This window comes from Camellia sinensis, chromosome 11 (genome assembly GCF_055761805.1).
Source record: "Camellia sinensis isolate YWXY chromosome 11, ASM5576180v1, whole genome shotgun sequence".
Classification (NCBI taxonomy): domain Eukaryota; kingdom Viridiplantae; phylum Streptophyta; class Magnoliopsida; order Ericales; family Theaceae; genus Camellia; species Camellia sinensis.
Window position 1 is genome coordinate 163625860 of NC_138971.1, and position 24489 is coordinate 163650348.

The 24489-nt window shown below is 41.8% G+C and overlaps 1 protein-coding gene across 1 annotated transcript; it reads right to left on the reverse strand.

Annotated features, from left to right (window-relative positions):
- Nucleotides 1-13151: 13151 nt before the first annotated feature.
- Nucleotides 13152-14919, reverse strand: LOC145802978 (uncharacterized). The gene is made up of 2 exons (XM_082895992.1): nt 14427-14919; nt 13152-14317 (listed from the first exon to the last, which is right to left on the reverse strand). The coding sequence occupies exons 1-2, from the start codon at nt 14896-14898 to the stop codon at nt 13293-13295; spliced, it is 1497 nt and encodes a 498-aa protein (XP_082752118.1). The 5' UTR covers nt 14899-14919; the 3' UTR covers nt 13152-13292.
- Between the last annotated feature and the right edge of the window lie 9570 nt (nt 14920-24489).

Below are 24489 nucleotides of genomic sequence, written 5' to 3' on the forward strand. Positions count from 1 at the left end.
GGTCTCGGAAAATAGGTTGGGACTTAACTTATTAAAAAATAAAATAAATTAAGAAATTAATAAGATAAAATATTATATTTAAGTTATAGTTATTTTATATTTTTTATAGGGATATTTTTTTTAAGGTCCCTGATATTATGATTTTATAGTATAAAGGACATCAAATATTTTCATGATGTCTAAGGTCCCTTAACAGGATCTAGAGAAATTTCAGTTCCAGAGAAATTCTCTCCAGAGAACATTGAAATCCAGAGAAATTTTAGTTCCAGAGAAATTCTCTCCAGAGAAAATTGAAATTTCTCTGAGTACCAAATAAATCCAGAGAAAATAGTGGAAAGAAAATTTGTATGGCTATCTAGGAAATTTCTTTGACTTCGCAAATTTCTCTGGCTCTATTAACTACAATTAAACTCATGTCTAACAAACCCACAAACCCACAAATTTCTCTGGTCCAAAACCAGAGAAATTCTCTTCAAACTAGACAAACCAGAGAAATTCTCTGGATTGAAACCAGAGAAATTCTCTGGATTGACAGTAAAGTTGTATTTTTATGAACAGAACTTGGTGATTGCCCATTAATCTAAGAAATTTTTCTGACTTCACAAACCAGAGAAATTCTCATCTCCAATCCAGAGAAATTCACTTAACCCAGAGAAATTCTCCCTCTCCAACCCAAACCAGAGAAATTCTTCCTTTCCAATCCAGAGAAATTCCAATTTCTGTGATTGGGATGCCAGAGATGGAGGCAAATTTCTCTGCTTTAACATCATGGGCAATTTTGTATACATCAAGAAGATAAATAACTAACAAAAAACCTCAATTCAATTCAATGGGATTCTTAAATAAGAATCAACCATATATGTACTAACTAACAAAAAGCAATTTCTCATTTTCTTTCTGATTTTTCATTTCATTTATTTTCTTCCCCCTACCCTTCATGCTTTGTTTGGGGAATAGATTTATGTAGGGATTTGTTGATGGAAAAAGTGAAGGAAAAAAAAAAATTCTACTTCATTCACTTTTTCATTCATTTTTCTTCTCTCTCCTCAAATCCTTTCACTAATCCAAAGTTCCAAACACAAACACCTCCTTTCTTGGAGAATAGGCAAAATATGTCTTCTATTACCTTGGTAGCTGAGAAAGAGAATGCTGGAAAGGAATTTAAATTGGAGAACCAAAAATTCACAAAACTGTTCGAACCACAGAAACATGCAGTTCTTCCCAGATCAGGTTGATTTGTCTTTTGGATCCTCCTCTCCAATCAGATCGTCGTAAGTAACAGGTACCCTCATTCTATCATGAACAGATGCCCGTTTCCTCTCAGCATTGGACTGCTCAAGTTGGTTTTGGACATAAGCTTTCGGCCCTCACGTCCGCCGCGAAGAACCTCGGCAGCATCGCGCGAGAGACGAGCTCGATGTCGCGGATCTTCAGTCTGGCGTAGGAGATGAAGATGAGCACCTAGATCACGAAGGCTTCGGAGACGAAGATGTATGTGATTGCGATGAGAGGAAAGGAGAACGAGGCTGGGAATCTCCACTGGGTAAAGCTTTGGGAAGTGTTGGAAGATGAGGAGGACTAAGAGTCGGGTTGTTGGGGGTGGCAGTGGGTCAGATGATGAAGATAGTATAAAGGACTGAAATTTCTCTGATGTATGTTTAGGGACCTTAGACATCAAAAATTAAATTTTGTGGATCTCTTCCATTACGAAAAGTGGGAGAGGGACCCCACACTAATTTTTCCTTTTTTATAAAGCTATAAAAAGTTAAAAAAATTAAAAAATCAAATTAAAAAGTTTTTTCCAAACGAAATATGAGTCTCACCTATCACATTAGTGGTGTGGGTTTTGCAGTTTGAGAAAAAATTTATAATTGAAATCATGAATGGATGATTGACAAATAATTAAATTACAATTTGAGTAGTTTAGACGGTTTCAATTTACTAGTGATTGAAGAATAATTTTAAATAATTATCAAGCATATATATAATAGATGACATTAATTAAAATAATATTTTTCATATATATAACACTAATTTAAATAAATATCATATCTTAAATATTTCTCACATAGATTTTTATTTTGATATTTCATTAAAGATAATATATATGTATGTATTAACTATAGTGAATGATTTCGAAAGCGAATTATAAATTTCAAACTGTTGATCAAACTAACCCGCGATTAGCTAGTAGATCGATGCAGATTAGGTGGTTTGGTGCAAATTGGGTTGTATCTTGCACAGCTTTATTATATTCTATCACTAAAAACAATACATATTTATAAATAAATAAAAAAAGAGACACAATTTATATTTTAATTTTTTTTACCAATGTGGTATTAATTTTAAAAAATAACAATCAATTTTTTTTTTATTTTTTTTTATTAATTTAACACACTACATCAATACAATTACATCATGTACTGACCTACTAAATAATTCCTCCTTGCTTTCACATATTTGAGATTCCCCTCATGTACAAAAATATTGGTGACTCATCATCAAAAATAAAAAATAAAATAAAATAAAATAAATATTGGTGATTAATTAATAGAATCAATTAATAGTTGAACAAGATTGATCTTCTCTTCCGGATCAAGTAATTTTTATCTTACTTAGCTATTCATTGATCAAATATAAAAATGTTATTTGATATTATTATTGTATCTAAAATTCTTACTACACTTTCTCATGCTCATCTTAAATTAAAGATAAAAGAGTTATTAAGTTTTGAGTACTTTATTTTCCTAATATTTTCAATTAATATTCTCCTAATGTTATTTAATATTTTCATCAAGGTTGATCTTGATGAGGTTATTGTCTGATTTTGCTGTGTAGTTTTTTCGTTTTGGCCTTTTTCTATCTAAAAAAATAAAAAATCTCCTTCTATTTTCAATTAACTTAAAAGAAATACAATGAACTTTGTTAAATAAAATATCAACACACTTATTTGCTTTTTGTTATATAAGATCTATCCTAATTATTCCAAGCCGACTCAAAAAATACATGTATTATAAATAAAATTAAGGATAAATTACAAAATGCACTCCTGAGATTTGTTTAAAATATGGATTACTCCATATGGTTTAGAAAACTATAAATATCTCATTGTCACAATTTTTTATTTAACATAATTAATTAAAAAAATAAAATTACTAACTGCTTTTTTATACAATAAAAAAATTATCTGAATTAATAACTGAAATAAATTTCTAACATCATTAAAAACTCTTAGTTGATTTGATGATTTATTAATAAAATGAGTTATTTTTTATGAAATTAGAAATTTCAAGAGGAGGGATGTAATTTCTAAAACTACGGGGGACAATTTATACTTTAAGAAAATTTTAGAAGGTATATTTGTAATTTATTCTAAAATTTTAATTAGATCGTGTGACTCATTTGATATTTAAATATAATATCGATTATGATTTTGGCACTTGTCAATTTAATTGAAAATGACTAATAGATGATTCGACTATATGCTACTAATTAATACCTTTAAATATAAACTCCATATATTTCAATTTGCATAATGAGCACACCAGCACACAAATTTGTAGAAAAATATTTTATTTATTTTTATTAATTTCAATAGTATAATAAATCTTATGTAAAGTGTGATGAAAAGATTTTACGATTTTAATGAATAAAATAATGTATTTCTTTTGATGAGAGGTGAATAAAACCAGACTCAAAATTGTCAAGAAATATCCTATTAAATAAAATATAATCGTCAACAAAGTGGGTGACGAAACACTTTTTAAAATCAAGTTTGGCTTTCTGTTTGATTCAACTACTCCCCCATTATATGGCTAAATTTTTTGGAATATTGATAACAGGATGGCCATGATGATGGTGTTCATATCCAAATGAATATGTTCTTTGTTTTAAAATAATAATAATAATAGTAATAATAGTAATAATGGTAATAATTTATAGAGTCCGGTTTTTCGGCCGCACAATCCTACCGCCATCCTTGCGGCACCTCCAAAACGACGTCGTTTTGGGAAAAATTTCAATTAAAAAAAAAAGAACAGAAACCAGAGGAAAAATCAAAGGAGGAGAAGAAGGAAAGAAGAAGGGAGAAGAAAGGAGAAGAAGAGGGGAGAAGAAGGAAAGCAGATCCGAGCAAACCAGAGTGGGAGAAGGATGAATGAAGAAGGGAGCAAAAGGAAGGCAGCTAGCTTTCACCCACCACCATCACCGCCCACCTGCTCCTCTCTCTCTCTGCAAAAAAGACCCAAAATCATAGCCAATGAGATAATCTGGACAAAATCTAGAAATCTTGCTTTTGTTGAGAGAATCAGAGGAGATGTGGGGTTGTTTGTGTGGTTGAGAGGGAGACAAACTTCATTTGAGTTTGTGTAAAGAGTTAGGGCGGGTTTGATTTTGGCCCCCCTCCGTCCTCTCTCTTCTTCCCCTCTAGTTTCTAGGTTTGATTTTGGTCCCCCCCCTCCATCCTTTCCCTCTTCTTCCCCTTTGGTTTCTATTCTTTTTTTTTCTTTTTTTTTTAAATTGAAATTTCTCCCAAAACAACGTCGTTTTGCGGGTGCCGCAAGGATGGCAGCACGATTGTGTGGCCGAGGATCCGGACTCATAATTTATATGTCTAGTTGAGTAATGCTAGAAATTGAGTAATGCTAAAGACTCATAAATTTGACTTACAAATTCACCCACAATAATGTAGCAAGAGAATTGGACACTCAATGATTGAATGCGTAACAAATCAAAAGTTAATACCTGACATATCATTATGGGTATAATTGTAAAAGTTTTTTTGTACTCTTAAATATTTTCTTGTATAACAAATCAAAAGTTAACATATATTCTATCACATCATTGCGAATACTTTTTGAGAATCTCAAATATTTTTCCTATCTACGGTTAAAAATGAGGAAAGGGGAGTTATTAAGTGATGATTAGAATGGGTAACAAGTTATACCGTACGAATAATACTAGGGATCATAAAAAAAATATTATGAAAATAATCATGAAAGATTTTCTACCTTTAAATTATACATATAACAAAACACTACACACTAATCATATGATGAAAAATCTTCATAATGCATTTCATGATATTTTTTTCATGATTCATAATTGTAAGAGGGGCTAATTTGAGCCCACTAAATTATTTAGGCCCAATAGCCCAAGATTAGTGGGCCCGAATTTATCGCAAGTCCAAGAATCGGTGGGCCCAGATTTATCGCCATCAAACGGATTGAATCGCTGTAAGCCTCGAAAGGGTTCGGGTCCACGAACCTAGAGACTTACTCGGGCCCGGACTCGAAAGGGTATTAAGCAAGCCTAGAGATCCGAGGCACTCGGACTCGAAAGGGTTCGGATCCACGAACCTAGAGGTCCGAAACACTTGGCTTCGAACGGATTCAGACGCAATCTAGAAGTCGCTCCGTTAATGAGTCCCAGAACACTTGCGGGCTCGGAGCTTTCCGGGGTCTACGTACCAGAACCATGGGCGTAATGGAGTCCGAACAAAGGACCCGATCCCGAGGACGGTGAGTGGAGATAAATTCACTCTTCGGTTAAACTAGCCTATACCCGGGTCGAGGTGGCACGACCCCGGGGGGTCCATGAGACTCGGCAATATTTTGCGGCAGGACGTCCTCTGGGACTACTCCTGACCCTTTGGGATGATTGGGGATCATTGGTTAGGTGTGGCTAAGAAGAAGGGTTCGCCGAGGGATTGATCTCCTCTTCGGGGTTTTCTCATCCTCGGAGAAGTCACCTCCTCGGAGAAGTCACCTCCTCGGAGAGGTCACCTCCTCGGACAAAGTGGTTAGAGAGAATATCCCCCATGTGCCTTGCACATGGGCTCCATCCTACATCATGAGGTGTCTATAAATAGCACCCACCCATAGCTTTACAAGGGATGGATTTTGGAGATTTTTAACTCTTGGGAAAGAACTAATTTCCCTTCTCCATTATCGACCTTGAGAGTGAAAGTGGGAGATCAATGGGAGAGCCTTGCCATTATTCTATTCTCTAGCCATTTTGCCTTCTTCTTCACCCAATCTCTTATCTCCATCATCTCCTTTGTTGTCGTGTTCCTAAGTTGAGATTATTGAAGAATCTAAGCCTCTCATCATATTCTAGAGAATTCGAAATTGTTCTTCAAGGATCTTCGAAGATCTTCGAATTTTCCAACTCCTTTCTTGAACCCTCTCCTACATTTTGGCGACTCTGCTGGGGAGGCGGATTGGTTAATGGTCTCAACGAGATCTGGAATCCACACAACTCCAACAAGGATGGCGGGAGAAAATGAAGTTCACCAACAAGGATCCTCTAATGGTGGTGATGACAGGACCACGGCTCCAGATCAACCACTTTTGCTTGAAGCCATTCAAGGACTTCAAAATGCTCAACAAGAGATTCTTACCACTCTTCAGAATCTCACTCACACCATGATGGTGATGAGTTCTAACTTTGCACCGGCGCCAAACGGAAATCAAACTGTTGGTGGAGTTATTCCCGCCGGAACGCAAAATCAAATCCAAGGAGAAGTAGGCCCCAATCAGCCTGTGGCTCATGGCAACACGGCCACAGTAACACATGCTCAAACCACAGTAGGCGGCAGCAGTTTGCCCACACCCGGTCTCCATGGCGTGCCAAGCCAAGATCCAATGGTGACTAGGGGAGTTTCTGGTGTAATGAACGGCACTCCAACGACTGCTGGTGTCCAAGAAAACATAAGGAGCATGATGGCGCAAAAGGGAGCTATGCCCGTACCTAATCTTGTTACGCCACCAGTGAATGTTACCCAAGCACCAAGCGGGCCTCCTTTGGTGCCGACAACAAATCTGCAAGCACAACCCGGTATAGCGGCGCCGTACGGTGGACTTTACGGGCCTCAATTCAATATCCCATCACCGACTGGCTTGTCTATAGGCGCTGATGGCCAGTATCGTCAAATGTCCTCACCAATGATGAATTCGCAGCACCAGAATGGCCAAGACGCCTCTAGCTCAGTCTTCGGGTACATAAGCCAAGTCCCGGGAATACCACCATCAAACTCTCTCCCTCAACAGTTTCTCACTCTCGCCGATGTGCAGGCCATGTTCGATCTCGAACGGGGCAAGAGGACCTTACCCTCTTTGCCTGATCCAGACGTCAAGCCGCCTTACCCCATTGAGATGCTGAGCTATCCATACCCTGAGGGGTATACAGTGCCGAAGTTCATCAAGTTCGACGGCAAACAAGGAAATGCCCGAGAACATGTTGTGCGGTTCATCGAGACTCTAGGTATTCATGGTTCAAACCACGTCCTCCGACTGAGAGAATTCTCTAAGTCCCTCACCGACCGAGCATATAGTTGGTATGTTAATTTGGCCCCAAACTCTGTCCGAAGTTGGGAGGAAATGGTTAACAAATTCCACTCCAAGTTCTTTCAAGTGGCGGAGAAGGTGACCACACTTACATTGTGTAAAGAGAAGCAACAAGAAAGTGAAGACATCCTTGACTACGTCAAAAGGTTTCAGGACAAGGCCGTGGATTGTCATGAAGCAGTTGAGGAGAGTTATCTGGTTCAAATTTGTCTAGAAGGGGCATTGAGCAGGTACAAAATGTTTCTAGTTAACCACAAGCTACCCACCTTCTCGGCATTAATAGAAGCAGCTCGGAACATTAGCATCCCTCAGGCTCAGGAGTCCGGATTTAAAGCCAGTTACAAGACTAGTTTCAAGTCATCTCGTGGACCTATCGTTGCTGCTGCCTCTGCCCCGGATACCCGAAATTCACAAGGAGGAGGTCATAGGGGCCAGAAAAGAAAGCAATATAATGGTGAAAAGGGGAATGTTTCTTATCCATGTGGAATCGAAGAAGTGAAAGCTCTAGTTAAGGAATGGGTGGCTGACGGAGAGCTAAAATTGCCTTATGTTGAAGAAATGCCATCAAAAAAGGACCGTGAGAGCCCTGAATTTTGTGTCTACCATCGTACATTGAAACATCCGACAGAGAAGTGTTGGACTCTCAGGAAAATCTTCAGAGATAAAGTCGAGGCAGACGAATTGAGGTTCAAAAAGCGAGGGACTCAAGACATCCGAGAACAACCATATCCTCAACACCGAGACAAGGGCAAGAATGTTGCTATGATAGCTTATGAAGGCCCAATGATCGAGGCTATCGCTAATCTCGATGACGATGACTGTTATCTGGACGACATCCTCGAGCCAGAGGGTGAACAAGTTTACTATGGAAGTGCTCTCGATCCAGAGGGCAGAACATTTATGACTCATGGCGAAGATCCCTTTGATCTAGAAGGAGGAGAAGAATGCTATGGAAGAGGAGGACACCATGTTTATGTGGCATCTTATTTTGAGGAGACCGAGGAGATGGTTAACTACGAGCCTCCAAGAGTGGAAAAAGATCCGGATCACTATGCCAAAACCCTGCAAGACTGTGTAAAGTTCAAGCAGTTCTTTGACCAGCTTGGACTTTCCAGGGAGGCAAGAACGGAAATCACCAAGTCTATCATTAATATAGCCGAGGCACACCATGAGGAATGCATGTCGACTGAAGGGTCTATCCCGAGGAAGGCAAAAGAGCAATCTAGTGCCATTACTTTCTCCGAGGCTGATCGGAAGTATCCTTTTTCTCACAATCGCCCGCTTTATGTGACTGTTTTTATTAACGGGGTTGAGTTCAAAAGGGCCTTTCTAGATAGTGGAGCCTCTATCAACATTATGACTCGCGCTACTCTAGAAAAAGCCGGAATCTCTGAAGAACGCATTGTGAAGCAGCCGATAGTCATCACTGGCTTCGGTGGAGAAATGAGAGTTACTATCGGATGCGTAACTGTTGATTTAGCCGTTGGAGAGATTCGCTCGGCCACCAAGTTCCATATTATCGATTCTGAGGCAAATTATCACATCATTCTAGGGAGGACCTGGATGCATAGATATGGGGCTGTACCATCGAGTTATCATCAGTGTGTTAAGGCTAAATGGGGAAAGAAGACGGTGACAATTCAGGCTACAGAAAGGCCTTTCGAGATCCATGAAGCTCATTATTCTGATGCCATCTACTTCACCGAACTGGCTGTCGAAGAAGTTCCCACCACCTCTAAGCCTCGAGGGGTCAAAATTCCTCGTTGGGAGGATATCAAAGATGACAAGGAGCCGATGACAGAATCAAGTAAGCGGGCGATGTCTAGACCAGAAAGTCCGCCTATTCCTCGGAAGGTGATGAAAGTTCGAGAAGGAGGCAAGATGGTGTATTATTTATGAAGGCGCGGGGAGTCGGTTTCTTCAGTCACCGACTCCGAGTCAAAAGAAGAGCCTCCTGACAATGATATAGTAATAAAGCCTGAAGTGGCTCCAGAATGTATGCAAGATGGGCCGAAGCCTCAGCCTGAACAACTTATCGAAATAGATCTGAGTGATGGACAAGATGCACCGAGGCCGGTATTCGTAAGTTCGAGCCTTAGCCCAGAGAAGCGGGAACAGTTGTTAAAGTTGATAAGCCGATACTCAGATGTGTTTGCTTGGTCATATAAGGAAATGCCCGGACTAGATCCTGACCTAGTCTCCCACTATCTTGATGTGTTCCCAAACTCCAAGCCAATTAAGCAAGCTGCTCGAAAATATCATCCAGATCTCGAAGAGAAGATTAAGAAGGAGATTGAAAAACTTCAACAGGCTGGTTTCATCCGGCCAATACAGTACCCCACGTGGTTAGCAAACATCGTGCCAGTAAAGAAGAAGAATGGCCAAATCAGAGTATGTGTAGACTTTCGAGATTTGAACAAATCTTGCCCGAAGGATGAATTCCCTCTTCCTCACATCGACACCCTCGTGGATACTACCTCGGGACACCAGATGTTCTCATTCATGGATGGATTCAGTGGATACAATCAGATTAAGATGGCTGAAGAGGATGCAGAAAAGACCGCTTTTAGAACACCTCTCGGAAACTTCTTCTATACAGTCATGCCTTTCGGACTCAAAAATGCCGGTGCAACTTACCAAAGGGCTATGACTGCAATCTTTCATGACATGATCCATCATGAGGTGGAAGATTATGTTGATGATCTAGTGGTGAAATCCAAGAAAGAAGAAGACCATCTCCGAGACCTTGAGAAGGTATTCAAGAGGTGCCAGAAATTCAAAATGAGAATGAATCCTCTCAAATGTGCTTTCGGGGTGACGGCCGGGAAGTTCCTCGGGTTTCTTGTACATAGGCATGGTATCGAGGCAGATGAAGACAAGGTCAAATCTATCAGAGCAATGCCTCCCCCGCATTCTCAGAAGGAGTTAAAGAAGTTCCTCGGGAAGGTGTCTTATATTCGGAGGTTTATCCCAGCACTGGCAGAGATCTCTGCGCCTTTCGGCTCTTTGTTAAAAGGAGATGCCAAGTTCGAGTGGAACCAAGAGCACCAAAAGGCCTTTGAGAGAATCAAGGCGGCCTTGACCTCGCCTCAGACCATGATAGCCCCGCAGCCCGGGGTGCCTCTAATGTTGTACCTAACTTCAACCCCCAAGTCCATAGGGGCATTATTGGTCCAAGATGTAGATGGAGTAGAACGCCCGGTGTATTACATCAGTCGGAAGATTCGAGGAGCAGAAGTCCGATATACTCCAGTAGAGAGACATTGTTTAGCTTTGGTATTCACTGCCCAAAAGCTCAGACATTACTTCCTAGCACATCAGATTCAGATTGTTACTAGAAGTGATCCAATCCGATACCTCCTCAGCAAGCCTGCTCTAACCGGGAAGGTGGCAAGATGGTTGTTAGCATTGGGTGAATTCGAGATCACATGTGTAGCCCCCAAGGCGATCAAAAGCCAAGCCTTAGCTGATCTCCTTGCCCAATTTCCAAGTGGTGACTATGAACCAGTGAATGAAGAATTAAGAGGAGAGGTGCACGCAGCTATGGCTTCCGAGGAAAGCTTCTGGACATTGAGCTTTGACGGAGCAGCAGCCGGAGGGAAGGGAGGAACCGGGATAGTCCTTACAAGCAAAAGTGGGGAAAAGTTATATTTGTCTTATAAACTGGATTTCCATTGTTCGAATAACGAAGCCGAGTATGAGGCTCTTATTTTAGGCTTGATAGCAGCTGAGAAGCACAGTATCAAGAAGATTCGGATCCGGGGGGACTCAAAGCTGATAGTGAAGCAAGTTTCAGGACAGTTCGTCTTAAAGGAGCCTGCCTTGGCCACATATCGAACAACAGTCCAAAGGCTTCTTGACAAATTTCAGAAGGTCGAAATAGAGCATGTGCCTCGCTCCGACAACAAGTTTTCAGATGCCCTCGCAACATTAGGGGCAAGAGTTGACATTCCAGAGGAAGAGGCAACAATTGTTATCAAGAAGAGAACAGAACCTTCAATAATACCCGAAGACAAAGGCCTTCCGGAGGACTGGAGAGGAGAAGTCCTCGAGCAACTCAGAAGCAAAGTTGGAAAACTGACTATGGCCAAGCTCGCCCAATTCACAATTATTCAAGGTGAACTTTACTTCCGAGGAGGTACCGGATTCCTAGCCCGGTGTATTGGCCAACAAGAAGCAAGCTTCCGGCTACAACAGATCCATGAAAAGTCTTGCGGGGATGGGGATATCAGTCTGTATAGAAGAATCCAAAGACAAGGTTATTATTGGCCCGAGATGGAAAAGGACTCAAATCAATTACAGAGGGAATGCCCCAAGTGTCAGTCATACATCCGGGAGGATGAGAGTTGCTTTGAAATTGATACCCCTGACTGGAGGCAAGTCTACATTGACTATCTCAAAGAGGGAACACTACCTGAGAGCCCGAGGGACATTGCACACCTCAAGAGGAGAGCGAGGCGGTACTTTCTTGACCAGGACAAGCTGTATAGAAGAAGTATTGAGGGCACTCCCCTGAGATGTCTCTCCAAGGAGGAGTCAGATCTAGTCCTCGGAAGAGCCCACGAGATTGAACATCAAGGAGGGGCTCGGCTGTTCGAGCAACTTATACACCTTGGGTATTACTGGCCGACCATGGAGTCAGATGCATCCCATCACGTGAAGAGGTGCCAGACTTGTCAGAAACACGGAAATTTGATCCATGCTCCAGCTGTAGACCTGCATAGTATCCGAACGCCATGGCCGTTCCATACCTGGGCTTTTGATCTGATAGGGCCCATCTCCACATCTTCTAAGGGGTACAAGTGGATTCTCGCAGCCACAGAATTGAGTACAAAGTGGGTCGAAGCAATTCCTCTGAAGAACGCTACGGGGCCTGCAGTTGCGAACTTCATCAAGGAGAATATCATTTGCCGATTTGGAGTACCAAACACCATCCTCTCGGATAACGGCACTCCCTTCATAAACAAAGATGTGAAGAGCCTCCTAGAGACTTACCAAGTGAAGCATCACAAATCCACACCCTACTATCCAAAAGGGAACGGGCAGGCGGAAGCCACAAACAAGACACTGATAAGGATTCTGAGCAAGATGATGGATGAGTTTGGGGGGACTTGGTCCGAACAGTTGATAGTAGCCCTATGGGCGTATCGCACTTCGAAGAGAAAGCCAACTCAAGCAACTCCTTACTCCCTTGTGTATGGGTCCGAGGCAGTGTTACCTATAGAGTTGGAAACGCCATCTGCTCGAATGGCTCTCGCCTCGGGAATGGTATTGGAGCCTCGAACCACCAGATTGGAAGCATTAGAGGAAAAGCATGACAGAGCTGCAAAAGTCATGGAAAGGTATCATGAGTCCATCGCCCGAGCCTATAACCAGACTGTGGTACCAAGGAAGTTTGAAGAAGGTGATCTAGTATGGAAGATTGTAGACCCAATCATGCGAGGACAGCCTTTACCCAAGTTTTCTCCAAAATGGGAAGGGCCCTACAAGGTGGTTCAGGCAAGCTCAAGCGGGTACTACAAACTTGTAAGGGTTGAAGACGACTTCCGAACTGGCCCGCTCAATGCAAAGTTTATCAAGCATTACTACCCATAGTTGGACTCATCTATGTTGAAATTCATTTTCACTTTCTTACTTTGTCTAAAGGTTGTATTTCCCTTGCGTTATGAAGAAGCTGGTTTTCTCTATGGTGTATGTTTTATCCCATCACTTACAGTGAATCTATTATGCTTTTGTCAAGAAAGTTGAAGAACTAATGAGAATATTTCAGCTTTTATAAACATGTGCATATGATTGTTCTATCATTCGAAATAAATATTTTATCAAGTAGAATGAGAAAACAATGCGAAAATATCCAAACAACAAAAATTTTGTCATTTCGTTGCATTGTCCTAGATAAAACATTTTTATCGAAAGGGGCAAGAAAGTAATGATAAAAAAAAAAACTCAATCTTTCCTAAAGACACCTTCGAAGAAGCTGCCCGTCACATCTACATCTGGAGGACAAACAGTAGAGTGTGCCTCTAAAGTCTCCAAGGCCCGAGCATAACCCGACTCAAGTTCACGAAGAGTTACCTTTGTCTCATCTATAGAGGTGCGATAAGAGGCAAGCACAGACATAAGTTCCAGCCGATGACTGGCGTTCGAAGCTATATCCAGGCGCTTCCGAAGCCATGATAAGTCCACTTGGTGACGCTCCATGTCAGAGATCCCCTGATACGCCGTCTCGACTACTTTTCCATTAAGGTCACACAACCGTTGCGTGTCCAAGCTATATAAGATAGTGGCAAAAGACTCGAGAAGAGCAGTCTGAATGAGTGGACACTGGCAAGCAAATGAAGCAAAGGTCTCCGGGTAACTTGAATGCACAAGCTGTAGAACTGAAGCAAACTCAGGAGCTACCCAATAATGGAGAAATGATACTTTGCCAGAAGCTGAAGGAGGAATTGGGGCCGGAAAGCTGCTAGTCTCAGGAATCTCCCCAATGTCTATCGGGTTAGATGAACCACCCGGAGGGGTAACTCCCGGCAGAGGTCCCGAGCCTGAGAATGCCGAACGATAAGGGGAAAGACCAAAAGCATCACTATCAATGTGGAAATCACTGAGATTCAAATCCAAAATATTTGAAGGCACTGGCGATGAAGAACCTCTAGCAGTCGTCTCAAAGGCAGGTGTTCCCCCTTGAGAAGGAGAACCGTGAGGAGTTACAAAGAGAGTCGGAGTAGAGTCCGGGGCAGGTGAAGACGGGACCCCGGTAGCAGCTAACACTGGAGCAGAGTCCGAGGCAGGTGAAGGCAGGACCCCGGTAGCAGCTAACACTGGAGCAGAGTCCGAGGCAGGTGAAGGCAGGACCCCGGTAGCAGCTAACACTGGAGCAGAGTCCGAGGCAGGTGAAGGCAGGACCCCGGTAGCAGCTAACACTGGAGCAGAGTCTGAGGTAGGTGAAGGCAAGACCCCGTTAGCAGCTAACACTGAAGAAAAGATAAGAAGGCCTTATTAGAGGTAGGGAACAGGAAAGTCATTTAAGTAAAGATTTCTCACAGATATAAGTAAATGACAAACTTCAGAAAGAAAGATTACCAGAGGGAGAATCAATATGCAAAGCAGGGGCAACTGAAGGACTCCTAGCATCAACAAAGTCACTTGGTCGTGTAGAGACCACCTGATCGATCTCAATGTCTGATGAAGCCTGAACAGTAGTAGTCATCCCTGAAGAAGGAAGGAGGGCCGGAGGATGAGAATCACCATAAGTGCCAGAGCGAGTCTCAGAGATCTCTAGCACATCCACCTCCACACCATTCCCAGAGGCGCACCTCATCTCTACATCGCCTCTAGAAGCATGGCCCGCGACATCAATTTCTGTGGCATCAGTCCCTCCAGCAATCTCAACATCAGAACGGTGAGCCCCAACAAACTCGTCACCAAGGTAGTGCTCCTCCTCAGCTACGGTAGGGCGATGACGACGCGTGCGTGGAATAAGGTCACAAAAATGATCGGAGGACTCAGCCTCATCATCATCGTCATCTATAACTGCTATACGAGGGGTGCACATCTTCACAAGTCTTGCAGACAAAGGGAGGATGTCGTCCAAGTCTGAGTCCGGCCTGGGGGAGGCAGCATGGCCAGGAGCCACGGTACCGAGAACGTCAACAACCGCAGGATCCTACATAACATGGGCAAATAAAAGTTTTCATTTTAGAAGGTATAGTCGCAAGAAGGAAAGTAGCTTCAAATCAAGAATTTCGGGTACCTCACGAAGCCTTTTGGAAAGGCGAGGAGCGGAAGGACTGGCATCAGAAGTCCTCTTGTGAGCCATCTTCTTAAGGCGGGTCGTCCGAGGACCAGAGGCCTTATTCAAAGGGACTGGCTCTGGAGAAGTAATTGCCAAGCTAGAAGCAGATGCCCGAGCAGAAGGGTCAGTTGGAGCAGATGAAGTGAAGAAACCCTCGTACATGTGGTCAGATTTTCGGCTCTCGGGTAGCCGAAGAGAAGAATCCTTCTTATAAATCAGCGGAGGCAAACATACGGTCGGTCTGCTCTGGACAAATGCAATAAACGCATCGATATTCTTCTGCCAATACCGCCTGAAAGAGGGGGTGAAACCCCCTACTCGGCTCAAGCCTGGCATCGTCAAAGAGCCGGATATGGGAAGCACGGTGTGTATAAGCCGGCGACTGAAGCGCCCGTAGCTCTCTGAAAATGATAATAAATGAGGTGCTGGCCCCGGGGCACATTGATCAAACCCGAATTGACATGCTACACGGTCAGGCCTATAAACGGCACTATCAACGCCTTCCTCATGCCACACCGGTAATGAACTCGGACGGATCATAATCAGCATATCAACAAAGGGTGCAGGGATGTTCTTCGGCAAAGGAAAGGACACCGAGCGGGAGGAACCATGATAGATAAGCGGTGTGGCCACACCCATAGGTGGGCATACATACGGCTGTGCCACAAAGCGTCGGGGATCATCCACCAGAGTATTCAAGGATAAGGTGGAAATGGTACGTGACCACCGTGTAATCAACGGCTGGCAAGACTTCGCTTTCTCAAATGTCCGAGACCCATCAGTATTGAGCACGGGGATGCCATCTTTATCCACTATCTCCCGAAGAACTTCCGCCTCAAATACAGTCGGAGCAGGGGCAAATTTTGGGAACCTCTCGAAGAAGAAACATAGCAGGAACTGGCTGTGAATAAAGGAGACAGGCTCATATCGACCCACGGAGCGAACCATATCTCGATGTAGTAGATCCAGCCGATAGTAGAGATTCCCAAGAAATAGGGGAGCCAAAGGGATCCGATCTCCTCTAAAGAGCCGGACTGCCAAGGGGAAGACGAAAGGATTGAGGGAATCCGGAGGTGTGCTCGGAAGAATGAAGAATGAAAGGAAGCAAGCCAGAAATCCCAAGAAATAGAGCCTGGAGCCATACATCGGACCGGCTTCATACTCCCGAGAGTCAGGGTCAGCATCTCTGGCCAAGGGCTGAAGATCCTTGAAGAAGTGACGGATCCATGCAGTATAGGAGGCACGGTCCGTCCTTACTCGACTAGTCCTCCTCGCTGAACCATCAAAAACAGAACTCCACCGACCACAAGTTTGAAGATTTAGCTTCAGAGATTGGATCAAAGAATCATCTTCGGGGGGTGTCTGCTCAGGGTCGAAGGCATCAGGGCCGGTCACTTCCAGACGCAGCAACATGAACACATCCTCAAGGGTGGGCCCCATCTCGTGCTGGCCAAGTATAAAGGTGTGTGTCTCGGTGCTCCACCGAAGAGCCATGGCTTCCAGGCTAGCATTGTTGCGACGGATGGATAGAGATCTAGATATTTTCACCGGGATCAATAGCCGAGCCTCCTGAAGCCGTTGACAGAGGCTCTTGTCCGAGAGGACATCATCGACCCACTCTTGCCAACCGAAAGGAGGGTTTGAGAAGGCCTTGAACTGAGGATAACAGTATGGAAAGTCCCCCCGCTCAATCCGAAAGCGTAGCACCGAGGAAGGAGAAATGAGGGCCTCCTGGCCAGAGTTAGTGTCCTCAGTGAGACATAATGGAGCCCCCTTCGGAGATAGAAGAGAAGTGGTAGAGGTAGCCGCCCGCCAGAAGGGGTCCTTCCGACCAAAATAAGGAGATTTCCTCCACTCAGATACCGGAGGTACATCCCTCTCTTTCATGAGAGCCGGTTCCGATGACCCCGGGACAACGGGTTTCTTTCGAGAAGACATATGGCTGAAATAACCTGTATAAATATTAAAGAGTTGACCGTATTAAAATTCAGAATATTGTTACATGCAACATGATGGGTTTATCAACAAATTCAACTTCGGACGTCATCAACAATTCATTTTCTTGGATATTCTTCAAGCTCAACAAATTTTAATACCAATGGGTGCATCATCAACATATAGATTTTCGTCTTCTATCATCAATAAGAGGTGCAATGTCATAGGTCGCTTCATGATGAAGTTCAATTGGGTCAATTTCTTAAAGTCACTATGTTCTATATTAAAGGTCCAATTTATACGGGGTTCAAAATTTGGACAGAGTGAAGTTCAATAGTAAATTTCAGGCCCGAGATCCGAAGTATATTACATTGCTTATCAGTAGCAAGATTCAATGGATCATTATGCAAATTACAAGAATGTCCTTTCCAAAGTCCATATTCATAAGTCCAGGGTTTTCCCTCTCCATGTCAAAAATGGAGCTCAAATACTAGTCAACAAGTTATATTCGGCCTTTCCTCGGTGATAAAGTTCAACAAATTATGTTCAAGCCAAGCACCTCAATAAGGTTTCAAGTGCTAGTGCATGTTTCCATATGGCCAAAATCACGGTGTTTGAGCTAAAAAAAAAAATATCATTGGGATTGCCACAAAAATTGAGTCCATATTCAGATTCAGTTTTTATTTATTTATTTTATTTTTATTTTCATCAGATTGCTTGAGCCCTCTACATTGCCACAAAAATATATTTATATATATTTAAATATATTTATATTCGGAAGAGGGGGTCGAATGTCATACTTACAAATTTGGGCAGTTAGAGAGGTGAAGTCCGAAGCCGATACTGGAAATTTAAGCTGAAATCAGAGAGGCTTTACAGACTGTAATCAACAAGACTGGGCTAGGCTTGGGCAAGACCACACACGTTGCGTTGAGAGGGAGAACGTGCGTGGTCAACATCGGATAAGCTGAAGCCGGAAGCAGCGATGTGGAGCTAGGTTGGGCAAGACCACACACGTTGCGTTGAGAGGGCGAACGTGCGTGGTCGACATCGGATAAACTGAAGCCGGAAGCAGCGATTGATTGTGCACAAGCCAAGGCTAATGTGGTTAATCCGAGCTCTAAACAAAAAAATATATATATATGATAATCAGTATATATATATATATATATATTTGCCCAAAGTTTGTCAAGCAGCAAAGTGAAAAAAAAAAAAAAAAATGAACCACCAGCAGATTCAATATAAAGCAAGCACCAGCAGATTCGAAGCTAAAATATATATATATATATATATAATCAATATATATACTTGTCTACAGATTTTCAAGTAGCAAAATAAAAAAAAATGAAATTAGTTGAGAGGAAGACCAAGGCCCACCAAAAATGAAGCTCCAGAATATGAATTTCAGGATTTCATTTCATATGCAAGTCAAGATTCAATGGAAGCTTCAGTTATCTCAAATTCAAAATTGATATAAAACAATGCCCACAAATCTCAAAGGCCCAAATCAAAAGAAATTCAGATTTCATCAAAGCAAGAGGATCGAGAGTGGGTTTCGATAAAATACTTACAGATCTGAAGGCCACGCCCATGAGAGAGAGTGGCCAAGAACAATACAAACCGAGATCGTGATGAAGTGGCGCCGGAGTGAGCAAACATTGAAGTTGGCGAGCTGAACGGGCGATGGCTAGGATCGCGGTGTTGGCGTATTCGGAGCAAATATAATCAGTGAACAATAGCGCAGCAAAGAACAGTAGCGCAGGTTGAGGCGGCTGCTGCGGCACCTAAGGCTGTAACAAGTAACACACAAACAGTGGTGGTCTTCGGCAGAGCAAGACTGAGCTCTGTTCAGAGTTCTGAAGTGGCGTTGCTGGGCCGAAATGAAGCACCGACAGTGAGCAGCGGCTTGGGTCACAGGTGCGAGCCGAACCGTAGCGCAGTGAGGTCACAGGTGCGAGCCGAACCGTAGCGCAGCAGCGGCTGGAGCAGGACAGCAACGCAGTGTACTGACTGCCGTGAGTGAGTGTGCGCTGCCGAGTTGTTGTGTTGGCGACAAGCTGAACGGTGGCCACACACGTCGCGTTGAGTAGGGCGACGTGCGTAATCGGAGCTGGACAGCAGAGGCTGGGAAGTGGTGAAATCGCAGCAGAGAAAGTGTGCCGAAATGGGCTCTGGTATTGTAGAAACAAGTTTTTCTTAAAGAAGAAGAAAAGCTGGGTTAAAGAAAGAAAGAGAGTAGGTGTGGCGGCTGTGTAAAAGATTTTGGTGAGGCTTAGGGTTTTGGCACTTTCCTTAAATAAAAAAAAAAGGAGCATTATCCGTGTGTGCCAAACAACAAAGGCACGTGTGAGCCTAAAAAAAAAAAAAAAAAAAAAAAAAAAAAAAAAAAAGTAATGAATATAAATCAACCGAAAAATAAATAAATAAAATACAATACAGCAGTCGTGAGGACACCAAATTGTTCGGCACACCCATGCATGGAAGCATCAAATTTGTCTTTGCTATACCATCAAATTTCTCCATTCCCTACATCGAATCGGCTCGGTATCATTATTCGGCCAACATTGCTTACTCAGTGCGTAATTATCTTAATATTTGAACTTGCTTTTGAAAACATCTTGCTTCATAATTAATTATTTTCTCTCAGCAACATTGAGATTCAATGGGTTGCAATAGTAAAACTCAAAAATTGGCATTTTTTGGAGTTTATTTATATATTATACATTGCATGTATTGGTGCTAGAAACTTGTGACAGTTGCATATCTTGAGGAGCATAGTTCAAATGATAACAAATGGGTTTCCATGCTCTCTTTCTACAAGATACTTCCATAACTTATCTTAAGAAGAAAAGACTCACGAACTGCCAATAAGTGTGCACAATTTCTGATGCGAAAATAATGGAAACCAACATGTATCTCGCTAACTTTGCCAAAGTGAGACTCCGCCGAAGTAATGCTCAAGATCGAGAGGAAGCACCAGAGCCGCGTTTCGACTAGCAAAAGAAGTTGCCAACTTGCCAACTGAGAGGTTTCGGCAAGTTAAAGAAAATAATCCAACTAAGAGGCTTTGGCAAGGAAAGAAATGTAGGAGTTGTCAATTCATTGTATACTCTGCGGTATGACAACAGCAAATAACCAAATCACATCCATCAAGCCAAAGGATAACTCTACAATTCGGCAACATCATTACCAGCAACATTACTCAGTAACATCCCTTAGTCGACGTCGCCATTGGCCCATCGGCTTACCAATTCACTGAAGCTCGCCCACCACCCTCGACAGCACATTAGTTATTCGACAATGCCACAGTCATGCCACATAGCTACCAACCTATTAAAATTCGCACAAATGCCATTACGGAATTGCCGATCATAAGTTTACGAACAATGGAGCTGTTTGGCAATTCCACGAGGCTACTTGGCAGTGTTACAATGTTCAAGACCATGCAACTGCATTTTGGCACTGCTGTGACTCAACAAATTACTTGACAAATCTACAAAGTTCGGCTTTTCATTCGGCGTAGTACCAACTGATTAACATTATCAACTTTACATCTTGTCAACCGCTTATTAACATTATCAACTCCGCATATTCTCAACTCGGCTTCGGCAATTGTATTCTTCAAAACAGTACACCATAATGCTTATTTGGTTAACATTACTACTCGGTAAGATTGCTCGGCCATATTTATTATTCGGCAACACTGCTACTCGGTTTAGAATCGTCACCCGCCATGTAATGCGGCTGACCGACCAAATGCATGGTCATCAGACATGGTGCTTGGCACACTCCTGTTTTCTTCACAAGCATCGTTGGCTAGATATATTACTTGGCAGACATGTTACTCGGTACATTCTTCGACAACCCAGTATTACTCAACACATTATTTGACAACTCAGTATTATTCGGCACTAATATCTTGGCATAGAACTAGCATTTTGGCTTGCCAAAATCCATATCTGAACATACCACATGCTTCGTATTGGCTCAAAGAGTCCAAACCCACCAACCTAAGAAACAAAGTCTGCCGAAAGTTACTATACGAATCACATTTTTTGACAATTGAAATTTTCAAAGCTATCAAACTCAAGTTTTGACCATACCAGTGTGAAGTATTCATGGAGACGAGTCCAACACAACAAACTGCATCAAAATCGGAGTTCAAACGAAGCCGTACGAGCTCGTCGAAGTTTGCCCAGCCATGTCAATCTTCTACTGGAGAAGATGATTGGATTTGGAGATGGACAACTTAAGAAATTATTGTGTGCATTGCGGTTAAGTTACCTCATGTCATAGCAGCACAATCAAGTTCAAATATATAATGTGCAAAATATATACATAAGGATATGTCATGGCAAAGTGGTTTAGAATTATTATTTTACTCTAAGAATAAAAATTCAATTCTCACCAACAACAACTTTCTTTTTAATTTTTGCTAAGCCACCAACAACTTTATTTTTAATTTTCGCTAAGCCACCAAGTCAAGCCGTCTAACTCAGCAGTATAGGAGCAATTATCCAATGCTTCACGGAGCACAATTCTCAACGATCTGAGCCATCAGTTTTATTTTGGCTATAACTACGCCATCAGGAGTCCGATTATAGCAATCCCATATTCATTTCCAACTATTTGGACCCTTCTGAACACATCCATACGATCCAATTCTATAAATTCTAAGTCTCATATTGAGTTCAATACATCGGCCAATCAGGAACATTAAATACAAAATCAATGGTCAAATCATATCCAATCAGCATGCATTTTCAGCAGCAGGATCTTGGGGTTCGGAAATCCTCTGTCTTCCCCAATCATTCATTTCGTTACCTTGGCCATTTATTGCCCACTAGGACATCTTAGTCAATTTTCTGCTTTCCAATTGGGGCACATCAACCGATCATCATCTAGGTACCTTTGATATACATTCATACTCAGCCAACTTGGTACAAATATTACAATGAAATTTACTTGAGTTACAAATTCCCGGTCTTTTTCACACCGCTCCAAGAAGCGCTTATTTTGGGACAATACATTACACACTTGGCAGTCAACAGTTCGCATTTGGCAATCGGCAGTTCGCATATTTTTACACGCCGTCATTTTACCAAAGCCAAATCTACCCCGCAACATAGGGCAATGCTGCAAGTCCAATCTGCATTCCTTCCGACTAACACCTGTCATTCGAAAGCAATTGGGCAAGTCTACATTGGACTAAGCGCAAACCGAGCAATGCTAATTGGCCCAAAATTTACTCGGCAATTAAATAGTTCACCCAATATCTACTTGGCAATTCCTTACAAGCAGAGCAATATTATTTGTGATTAACACGTCTACCTCATTTGGTACGGGCCATCACTGACACATGATGCATTATTCAAAATCCTTGCAATATTGGCACTTGATCGCTACTTAAAATCAGCAAAAGTCTCCGAGTACAGCATAATCTTCGTACTTGGCATGGAGCGCCATTAGCAAAGGCCTACACCCATGCCCGGATGTTAGAATACCGCAGCTTACACCTACACCCGAAGGTTAGAATATCGCGGCCTACACCCTCACCCGGGGGTTATAATATCACAGGTCTACACCCTCACTCGGGGGTAATAATATCGTGGTCTATTTTTTGGCTAATATATCTACCTTATTTAATCTACATTATTTGGTTTAGGCAATCATTTTCGTGCTCGGCACATAGAAATATCTCTAGCTCGGCACGAAAGTCCATATTTTGAAGCGCTCTTCGCACACGGCAATATACTACACCCTCCCTCGGGGGTTAGAATACTGCGGCCTACACTCTCTCCCCGAGGTTATATTATCGCGGCATACACCCTTGCCCGGGGGTAACAATACCGTGGCCCATCGTTATGATTTGTTTGGAACTCATGTGATATAATTTCGTACTATGATCACCATCATTTATTTAACCTCTCTCCCTTATATACATATATTTGTACATGCATTCATATAGTTATCCATTCATTTATCAAAAGGCCTAACATTTATTTGAACAAGGTAACTCAGCAAGAAAAACTCTCATTCCTTCTACCATAGACAATGAAAGTTTTGGGACAATTGTGGAAGCCAGAAAAAAAATATATATATATATTAGCTTATTGGGACTAACCCAAACAAGGCCTACAAATGGGTCTAACCCAAACAAATAACAGACCCCCTCATCTATATAAAGGGGGGCATCCCAGAGAAAGAGGTAGGTGATCTCTCTGCCCCACACAACACACAAACATTCTTCATTTCTATACATTCATTCTTTTAATCAAAGGACTAACTTTACCATCGGAGTGTCTCCGGTAGGCAACCCTGGTTGCGTGCCGCTGATCATGCTCATCTTTGCAGCTACACAGGGACAAAATTTATCTCTTTCTTGGATCTCTACAATCCATGTGAGAGGATATTTTATGGTCTCACATTTTTGTATTTGCATCATAGAATTCATTTGAAATTAATCTAAATTTGTAAAATTTCTATAGAGAAATTCTAAGAGGAGAAAATAAATCACAAAATACTGGCCCATGGGACATGTTGGTTCATGGTACGTGGACCACCCTCCTACATATTTAATTCTAGCCCAACCTGAAAAATAGATGGGCTCAAGGAAAAAATCTTGAGTTTTTAGTGCGGTGTAACCTTTGTTTAGAAAAACATAAAAATAAATGTGGTGCAGCCAAAAATAATAAAAACATAAACCCGTAAGAAAAATGATAATGTCTTAAAGTTAAACACATGCTTGATCATTAATATATATTTACAAGAAGTAGATTTTCAAGGTTGTAAAAAATGAATTTCAATTCTCATTTTTATATTACTTAAGAGGTCAGACATGAATTGTTTGTTTCTCGTTATAAAATTTTATTGTATAGAATTTATTTTCACATTATGGGACTTTTATGTGTTGGTGGGTGAGATTACCTCCAGTTCAATGTAATTTTTTTTTATATATTTATAAATATATTTTTCTAAATTGACAAATATAAAATTCTGGAACAGAAAAGGATGGTAATTATTATTGCAAAAACATGAGGTTTTTGAGGAAAAGAAAATGGTCTATCCTCACCCTTCAACGTTGGGCCATCTTGCTGTGTCTTCAAATAGAAAAATTATTGGTTGGTCCAAGATACCTCGTGTCCATATCTCAAGCTAATCATAAATCTTCATGTCTTTTAATGTTCCTAATCACTTAACACAAAATCGTAAGTTCTACCCCCTCTACCAATCACAATACATGTAAAGCATCATATAATGCTATCTCAGGCTAATCACAAATCTTCATGTCTTTTAATGTTCCTAATCACTTAACACAAAATCGTAAGTTCTACCCCCTCTATCAATCACAATACATGTAAAGCATCATATAATGCTATTCTGGACCAACCCATAACTTCTCCTCCAAATGACTTT